Raw genomic sequence first — 9,935 nt, 5'->3', positions numbered from 1 at the left:
ATTAATACGTGCTACTAATCTCTTTTGCCTCCTTGTCTTTGGATCCAAATCCTTTGTGTCCTTTGCATCCCAAGGCTCTGTAAAAATCATTCTCTTTCATCAAAAAATATATTTTTTTCGTGACATCCACTTTAAAAGTTTTCTCCTTAGCTAAACTACAAAACAACTCCAATTAGCTGTAGAAGTCTTGAAGACTTGAAGACAATTAAAAGAAAGGGAAATAATTTGTTTTTCAGTGTTTTAATGGGTCCCACAGTGTGTTTGGAGTTGCATCAGCTGTCAGTCCAAGATGGGCCATGTCAGAACTGGTGAGGTTGGGGGGTGAGGAGCAAGGTTGATCATCCAGGGTCAGTGTGGATCTCCTGAGGAGACACTCAGCATCAAAGTCACTTGGAGAACACCTCTATCACCTCTTCTCTGAACTAAAAAAATATCCATAATTGAAGTAAAACAAAAAAAGTACAAACATTGAAGACTTGTTTTGAAATTGCCTTGAAGACAATTAAAGGAAGACAAAGAGATCCTGAGGGATTTCTGCATTTTAATGAGCCCCACGGTGTGTTTGCAGCCCAGCCCATGATCCTGAGGTGCTGAGAGAAGATTGAAGCAGCTGCTGAAGAAGTCAGAAGGCAAACTGCAAGTGCCTTGAAGCATTGCTGGGCCCCACTGAGGGCAGGCACTGCCAAAGCCTCCCCAGGGACTCCTTGGAGCAGCTCCTTGGAGGCCAGGAGTGCAGGCAGACAAAGGCTCTGGGCAGGCCCCTGCAATGCTGAGCAAAGCCTGCCTTGGTTTTGTGGAGCACAAAGGCCAAGGGCTGAGCCCCAGGCCCTGGCCCAGCAGATCCTGTCCCTCCCGGCTGGCTCAGGGCTGTTTGGGGGGCACTGGGATGGGAGGGGGAGGAACAACAAAGGCCCAAAACTGGGCAACCCCTGCCAGGCTGCTGAGGGAGGGGCGAGGCAGAACCCAAGTGCAGAACCCAAGTGCAGAACCTGCCAGGCAAGTTGCTTGTGGTGGCCTGAGTGGCAGAGGCAGCTGCCAGAGGCAAGGGGACAAAGGCCTGGGTGCCTTTGGGCCTTGCAGCCCTGCCAGAGCCCTTGGCCATCTCTCCTGCAGGCTGTCCTGCCCTGGCCCTGCTGCTGCTCTGGCCTTGCAGGCTGCACACACCCCTCCTGCTTTCCCACCCCCTCCCAGCAGCATTTCTAGACCCTCCCTGATGTCTCTGCACCAGCTCTGGCTGTTCCCTGGAACACAAAGCCATGGGCTGATCCTGACTCCCTCTGGGTGACCTCTTGCACCACAAGGGTCCCCGTTGAGTGACAGTTCTTTTTCCTCACCTTCAGTCTGAACCTTCCATGCTACTCTTTATGGAGATTTCATTCTATTTCCAATATGGATATGAGCTCCATCCTGTCAGATCTCCTCTAGACCCTCTCCAGTTCTTCCTCTTTCCTCCAGAATGGGGAACCTCACAGACAGACAGACCAGTCCAGATGTGGTGACCCCAGGGCTGAGTCCAGGGGGGTGACAACTCCCTTGTCTGGGTGCCCACACTCCCCCTAATGCAGCCCCGTGTGCAGTTGGCCTTAAATCAAGGGGCCATTCTGATTCTTTGTAATGTCATGGAATCAAGTGGCACCGTGACACTGCAGGGCCTCATGGAACCAAAGGAATGCAGGGACACTGTGGAATCTCATGGAACCAAGGGACCATTGTGACATGCGGGGTCTCTTTGGAACAAAAGGAACCCTGAGACATCTCAGAACCTCCTGGAACCAAGGGCCCACTGTGCCTGCCCAGAACTCCATGGAATCAAGCAGAGCCGCTGCCTCCCCCCCGCCGCCGCACGGACCGGAGTCGCCGGCTCTGCCCCGCTTGGACACCTCTGGAGTCAGCGTGTTCTTGGGCAGCACAACTGATCTGAGATGAGAGAGTTTCCCAGAGTTTGCTTTGCCCCCTCTTTCCCATGGTTTAATTTTCATACTTTGTTCATTCAGGGGGAAAAGGGGGAAGGGAGGCACCTGTTGATCCCTGTTTTTATCTGTTTACAAAAAGGAGTTGGGGCAGGAGCAGAGAGAGGAGACAATTTCTCTCTCTGCTGTTGCTTTGAACTGTTCTGTTGGTATTGCTGGTTTTTTGCTGCTATATTTCTTGTCAGTAAACTCTTATCGTTTTTACTTATACCTCCGTGTGTTTTGTCTCCTTGTACTGGTGGGGAATAAAAGAGGAGAGAATCCATTTTATTGGAGTTCCCACGCCAATATGTGTCTTTAAACCAGGACAGGTTGCTCAAGGGCTCCCTGAAATTTGGCATCACTCACAAAGGAATTGAAAATGCATTTTGTTCCATTATATAGAGAGATCTTCTGCATTGGTGGTCAAGGGCTGGTCACTGAGGGATTTCATTCAGAAGTTGCTGCCAAGAGGACTTTGTACCATGGATTTGATTTGACACTCTTCATTCAGCCAAATTCCCACCCACCACATCTTCCACTTTTTCAGTCCAGCTCTCACCAGTCTGTCCATAAGGAGACCACAGGAGACCATGTCAAGGGCCTTGATAAAGTCTGGGCACACAACATCCCCTTCTTTTCCCTGCCACAGGGGTTTAGCAATCCCTGCCTTGTCCTTCCCATACCTGGGAATGGTTGCAGGAGGACTTGCCCTATCCCCTTCCCTGCTGAGCCTGAGCAGTCTGGAACTCTGCCAACCCTCCTTGCTGCCCTGTTTGCAGACTGCTTCCATGTCTGCCTTTGCCAAGGCCCCAGGAAGCTCTGGGATGGCTCTGGCCTTTCCAAGGGTTTGGGAGAGGTCTCCCAGTGACACTGCCCAGCCTTCTCAATAGCCCTGACACCAAAACCTTTTCCATATCCCACACTTCCAGCGGAGTGTCCAGGACACAACACAAGTTGTCCTGGTGGTTCTGGAGAATGAGAAGGGATTTCTTCCTCGAGGCCAACCCCTCCAATTGGATTTGAGTGCAGCTGAAAGGTTTCCTCAGCATTTTCCCCAGTGCCTCCCTGCCCTGAAGGTTTCTGGCCATCAGGCTGGAGCTGAGGGGGTTGGGCAGGTGCCTGAGGAGGGGGTAGAACAAGGGCTGTGTCCAACTGTGCCAGGAGGGCTGTGCTGGGCAAGGATGAGGAGGCTGCAGAAAACAGTGGCACTGGGGAGGGGAGAGGAGCAGCTGGAGAGACCTTGTGCCCGCCCACGCTGGGCAGGAGCTGCCCCAGGATGGCAGCTCTGAAGCACTCCCAGGATGTCCCTGTGAACAGGAGGGGAAGACTGGATCTGAAAATGAAACCTGGAAAGCAGAGAGCAGGAGTGTCATGGTGACACTGCAGGAGAGTTCCAGCCCTGGAGCAAGGTGACAGAAGAAGTGACCCAGTATATGGAGTGGCCTCAGAAGATCCCACAGCATCCTGGAGATGCTGGAAGGGAGCCCAGCTCTGCTTCACAAGTTCCCAGGGCCTGTCCCTGCCTGTGCTCCAAGGGCTTTTGGCCCCCAGGACTGTGCTCAGAGAGCACTCAGGCCTTACAGCGAGAAAGGGGCTCAGGAGGACAGTGTGGAAGGGGCAAGAGAGCAGCTCTGGAAAGACCAAGCACTGCTGATCCCTGGCAGTGCTGCTGGGTTGGGATTATTGTCCCCTTCCTGTTTGCAAATACCCCCTGTCCTGCAGTGTGCTGTCCTTTAGGAACATCTGAGAAGAAGGGTCTTGGACAAAGAAGGCACTGCAGGGTTTTTTTTTTTGTTTAAATACTCAACAAGCACAATTCATCATTTATACATCTCTGAGTCAAAATCAAAAAAGATGGACATAAAATTATAAGGCAGGTGCCTAAGAATATTTAAGTGCACAGGAAATAATTGCAAGAAGAACTTGATGACCTTCACGAAAAACCTGAACAGGAAGGCTGGGCCATTAAGGAGTCCCATTCTGAATGCTACACACCAGAAAACAGGCACTTTTTTGCTCCTGAAAAGCATCCAGTCATCATTTTCCTCAGGGCATCTTTGAGCTCCTGGTTCCTCAGGCTGTAGATGAGGGGGTTCAGTGCTGGAGGCACCACTGAGTACAGAACTGATAGTGCCAGATCCAGGGATGGGGAGGAGATGGAGGGGGGCTTCAGGTAGGCAAACATGACAGTACTGACAAACAGGGAGACCACGGCCAGGTGAGGGAGGCAGGTGGAAAAGGCTTTGTGCCGTCCCTGCTGAGAGGGGATCTTCAGCACAGCCCTGAATATCTGCACATAGGAGAAAACAATGAAAATGAAACAAACAAATCCTAAACAGATACCAACCACAAGAACACCAATTGCCCTGAGGTAGCCTGAGTGTGAGCAGGAGAGCTTGAGGATGGCAGGGATTTCACAGAAGAACTGGCCCAGGGCATTGCCCTGGCACAGGGGCAGGGAAAATGTATTGGCTGTGTGTAGCAGAGCAATGAGAAACCCAGCAGCCCAGGCAGCTGCTGCCATGTGGGCACAAGCTCTGCTGCCCAGGAGGGTCCCGTAGTGCAGGGGTTTGCAGATGGCAACGTAGCGGTCGTAGCACATGATGGTGAGGAGGGAAAACTCTGTTGAGATGAAGAACAGAAACAAAAAGGCCTGTGCAGCACATCCCATGTAGGAGATGGTTGTGGTGTTATGGAGGGAATTGTGCATGGCTTTGGGGACAGTGGTGCAGATGCAGCCCAGGTCTGTGAGGGAGAGGTTGAGCAGGAAGAAGCCCATGGGGGTGTGCAGGTGGTGGTCACAGGCTACAGCGCTGAGGATGAGGCCGTTGGCCAGGAGGGCAGCCAGGGAGATGGCCAGGAAGAGCCAGAAGTGCAGGAGCTGCAGCTCCCTCCTGTCTGCAAATGCCAGGAGGAGGAGCTGGGTGAGGGAGCTGCTGTTGGACATTTGCTGTTCCTTAGGACAGGATCTGTTCAGAAAAGGAAAGCACAGAGAACAATTATGACAGTCCCCTCTCAGCAAAGCCAGTGCAGTTTTCAGGGAAATCCCCTCTAAGTCAAGGCATTTCTTTTCTCTGGTTTGTGCTCTCTGAGGGTGCTGTGAGGAGCAGGAGCTCTGGCCATGTGCTGCCAAGGACTCAGCTTTGCTCTGCTGCAGTGCAGACACGGAGCTGCTTTGGGACAGCTCTCATGATCACAGGGGATGTCACAGGGAACCCAACTTTGATGGAAAAGTTCAATTCCTGTGCTGTTTTCTTGGAGCAATTTGGGCTGCAGAAGAGAGGCACAGAGTATCCTTAAAATAATTTTGACTGGGTTTTTTGTTTAAAATCATAACATCTGTTTTTTAGGGGCAAATTTTTCCGATTACAAATCTGACGGGTGTTGAGACAGGACAGGCAGAAGGGCTGAGCTCTCTGTTGCTTACTGCAGAGCCAGGAGAGCTGCAGTGCCTCTCAGTCTGCTTCCCATCTGCCCTTCACTTTCCCTTGGGCTGCCTTGAAGAGGACTTCACACACAGATTCGTCTTTAAAAACCCCACCAAGATCTGTGCTGAGAGCAGGGCAGCACTGCTCTGTGAAGTGTCCCCTGTGCCAGCCCAGAGGTGCAGCTGTGCTGGACAGAGCAGGACAGGAGCCCTCCTGCAAGGAAGCCAAGGGCTGGGTCAGGAGAGTGCCCATCCCCAAGAGAAGGCTCAGCACTGCCCAGGATCCTGTGCTCATTTCTGATCCTGCCTGAAATATTCATCTGTTAGAGTAAAAGATTTGGAATTTCAGTGCAGCCTCCTGAACTGAGAGAACAATGTCCATGTTACAATGTCTAAACAAGAAACACACCTCAGGACTAATTCCTTTCCTGTAGCCTCTGTCTTTTCTGAGCTTGCAAAAAATTCTCCATTCAATGTGGTGTAGTGGTCTGGAGCTGTGAGCAGGTCTGACCCTGTAACACTGAGACATGGAAAAGATCCTCCCTCAGCTGCCAGGTTTGCTCCTTGCCCACAGCCCTTCTGCCCCAGCCCTGGCAGCAGCTCCCCGGGCCGGCTGAGAGCTGCCCCTGGCAGGCAGCAGAGTCCCTGCCCAGCACAGCACCCTGGGCTGCAGGACCCTGCTCTGCCCCACAGCCCTGGGCACCCCTGGCTGCACCCCCAGCTTCACAGCTCTTCCAAAGTGCCCCAAAACAGCCCCTGCTCACCCATCCCATCAGCTGGGGCTGGGCCAGCTTTAGGAGATGCCTCCAGGAGCTGCCCCTGCACTGCCCTGCAGCCACAGACTCACCATGTGCAGCCCTGCCAAGATTCCTCCTGCAGGGAGCTCTCAGCCCTCCTGCCAGTGCTGAGCCCCTTGAAGCTGTGTCTGTGCCCTGTTGGTGTCCCTGAGCTGCCCTGGCAGTGCCCTCAGCCCTGCTGGGCTGTGCAGAGGAGCTGCTCACCAGCAGAGCTGTCTCTTTGAAGCTCTTCTTGCTTGCCAGGAGCTCCCTGTGTGCCAGGAGCCCGGCCCAGCTCAGCAGCACAGCAACAGCCCCAGGCATTTCATGACCCTCCAGGGGGGGTTTGATGTTGTTTACATGAGACTCAGTCCCTGAGAGGAAGTTCAAACAACTTCTCAAGAAGTCAAAGTGAGATTCAAACACTAAAGTTTGTTGTAGTGCTAATGAGTTTCACTGAGGGACACAACTGAGAACTTGTCCCCAGGTTCCAGTTAGAGCAGAAAACTGCAGACAGTGATGACAAGGATGGACAAGCAAGGGAAAGGTGGCTCTGATGCTGAACAAACCTTGACTTGTTTCCTTGATCCAATGGGCCAAGCCCTGACCCCCAGCCCCATGGAAGGGACATCCTGTCCCTGCCTCATTCCTCAGGGCTCTTCCTGGGGCACTGGGATGTGGGATGTGCAGTGCCAAGGGCAGGACCATGGGGTGGCACCTGCCAGGCTGCTGAGCAGGGACAAGGAGGCCATGAGGCCCCAGGGCTGCAAGGGCCACTTTTCTCCTCCTGGCATCAGGGGCACAGACAGCAGCCCTGGCCAAAGGCCTGCAGAAGGTGGCTGTGTCAGGGCCTTTCAGCTTCTCCCCATGCCTGTCTCCTCTCCAGCCCAGGCTGTCCTACGGTGTCCATGCCCTGCCCCTTTCCCTGCAGGCTGTCGTCATCCCCCCGGCTGCCCCACCTGGCTGGCACCTTCCTGCACTGACATCTCTGCGTCCTCCCTGGCTCTTCCTGCACACACAAAGCCTTGGGCTCATCCAGACTCTTTCTGGGTGAAGTGTTGCAGCACAGCATTGCCGTCAGGGTGAAACTCCGTTCTCTTTGTTTCCATTCTGGATCTCTCCAGCTGAACTTGGCATTGTTTCTTTATTTCTCATGCTGTTTCCTGCTATGACATAAGGATCCTTCATCTCTGAAACCCCCCTTCAACCCTCTCTGGCTACCCCTGCACTGTCCTCAGTCTCCACACCATGGAGCCCAGAGTCCCCTTAGTCCCTACAGAGTGGTCATGGGCTTGAGGCCTTCAAATCTTTTCTTGGGAGATCCCTGGGTACTCTCTAAGGTGTTTGCAGATGAACACATGGTGCTCACAGTCTAAGGAAATCACAGGGATACGTTTTACAAAGGCCTGTATTGGTAGAATATGGGGCAATCGCCTTAAACTGAAAGATTGGAGTCTCATATTGATAATAGGGGTCACAAGTCCTGCCAGCAAATCTGCTCCAGTGTGGGCTCCTCCCTGGGCTGCAGGGGGGTCTCTGCTCCACCCTGGACTCCCCCACAGGTCACAGGCCCTTCAGCTCGAGTTCACGTGGAGTTCCAGCCACCAAGGAGCCCCAGACTCTGACACACAGCCAGGAGCCCCAGACAGCACCAGCAGCTGCAAATTTCAGCAGCACATCCCAGACACATCTGTCAGTATCTCCAACACTCCCAGCCCCACCCTGGACACCAACAAAGGCTGTTGTGGTTTCTCCCCATACAGCCCCCAAGCCCCTCCTGGCCACTCCTCACTCCCCCACCAGCAGGACAGTGGAGAGAACTGGGAGAGGAAAAGCTGGAAAACTCGTGGGTTGAGATAAAGACACTTTAATAAGGACAAGCAAAAGCTGCACGCAGGAGCAAAACAAAACAGGGGATTCATTCCCTGCTTCCCATGGTTGGGCAGGTGTTCAGCACCTCCAGGAGAGCAGGGCCCTATCCCATGGAATGGTGGCATGGGAAAACAATCTCCATCACTCCAAACCTGTCCTGGCTATGTCCCCTCCCAACCTCCCCCACACCCCCAGCCCCTCCCCAGTGTGTCTGTGCGAGGGGCAGGAAAGGCCTTGGCTCTGGGTAAGCTCAGCACTAACAAAACCACCTCTGTGTTCTCAAGCCTGTGCTCAGCACAGAGTATTGTACAGGGTAACTTTATTGCACAAGTTAACTGAAAGGTCCATTGTGTTTTTTAGCAAGTCAACGAGATGTCCCCCATGATCAGAGCTGAGTTCCTCCTTGGCTTGATCCCATACTGCAAGATGGACACAAATACCCTTGAAACACAATGGGAGAGGTCATCCATAGGGGTGAGAAAGATGCTGGTGAGAGGAAGATTCTGTGGGCAGGGGTCACTCGCCCCTTGCCCTACATCAGGGCATGCACAGACTGTTGCTATCAGGTGATGAACAGGCAGGGTTTGGCTGCCACTCAGGCATCACCTTATACTGGGTACTGGCCCTACGTGGTGTAATGTAGAGCTGATAAAATGGGGTGTCAGGACTGCTGGGGTGAGCGATCCTCATCCTGCCATGGAGACTGTGTTGTTCCACTGGGACGCCCGCTAAGCACGGGCACCGACCAGCTGCTGCAGATCCTGGCAGCCCTGGCCTGTCTGTGTGGGTAAGCACAGTTTATTGACAGGAAGCAACTGAGAAAGCAAATGTTTTATATCCTTTTTTAATATCCTTGTAATTCTCTTTTTACTAGTTAATACTGTATTAAAAGACACTCGTTGTATTGTTTTAATATCCTTTAAATGTTTCTTTAATTCTCTTATTACTAGTTAATGCTATAATAAAAGCCGTTCATAGTATTGTATGAATGCCAACTGATAAAGCAGTTATTTTGTATTCTTTTTTAGCTTTTGATTCTCTTTGCTAGTTTTTTATTCTCACTGCAATAAAAGATGTTTTGTAGTGTTTGAATGTCTGTTGTACTTGTCTTTATTCCGGGCATGTATTCAAATGAACTAACACACAGGGGCACAGCTCTTTGGGCAGGAGAGGAGCAGCACCCTTGCCAGGACTAGGGGCAGTGGCAGGTCTCCTTGGGCCGGGACTTGCCAGAGCTGCTGATTTGGGTGCAGCCCTGGCCAAAGGGCTGCCAGCAGCATTGGTGCCCTTGCCCACACCTTCCTTCTCGGTGTCAGCCCCCCTGTTTAGGATGGCCACCAGCCAGCACTTCTCCCAAGGAGGCCGTACCAGCTTGTGTGGAAGGCCCCGTGCCCTTCCTGCTGCGACTGAGTCGGCGGTCGAGGGGGCTCCTTGTGCTGCCGTGAGCAGGCACAGGAGGGGAGTGTTTGCTCATTTCTTGAGCTGTTCCTACAGTTCAGGTCCAGCCAGATTAGATACTTCAGAGAGCGGATTCCCTCCAAGGTGGGGCAGGTTGACGGGGCTGGGGGAGGCCCCAGGCCACGTGGCACTGTGTCCCAGGGCCCTTTGTGACACGCTGGGCATGGCCGGTGGGATGGAAGGGGGCAGGGTGTCCAAGGGCCCTTTATGACCCGTGGTGACAGAGGTGCTGCTGGTGACACGGCCACAGTGTCAACAGTGCTCCTCGGAGCAGGCGACGGGACAGGACGGGACAGAGCGGTGCTGTGCGGAGCCCCCGCGCAGCCAACTCGTGCCTTGCTGACCCGCAGCGTTTTGGAGGATTTTCTCATTTCCAGGTGACCTCGAGGCATTTCCACAGGACTTGGAGACCCAGAGTTTCTCCGAGGTGTCTCTAATCCCTGTGGCAGG

General features: G+C 53.1%; 1 protein-coding gene across 1 annotated transcript; it reads right to left on the bottom strand.

Moving 5' to 3' along the window:
- Positions 1-3,996: 3,996 nt before the first annotated feature.
- LOC127474918 (olfactory receptor 14C36-like) lies at positions 3,997-4,832 on the bottom strand (the record flags this gene model as incomplete). The annotated part of the gene is made up of 1 exon (XM_051796247.1): positions 3,997-4,832. A coding segment is annotated over exon 1 (735 nt), but the record flags the coding sequence as incomplete, so codon positions are not given.
- Between the last annotated feature and the right edge of the window lie 5,103 nt (positions 4,833-9,935).

This window comes from Manacus candei, unplaced genomic scaffold (assembly GCF_025592945.1).
Source record: "Manacus candei isolate 608988 ecotype Guabito, Panama unplaced genomic scaffold, ASM2559294v1 h1tg000045l, whole genome shotgun sequence".
Classification (NCBI taxonomy): domain Eukaryota; kingdom Metazoa; phylum Chordata; class Aves; order Passeriformes; family Pipridae; genus Manacus; species Manacus candei.
This window is presented reverse-complemented; position numbering and strand designations above follow the sequence as displayed.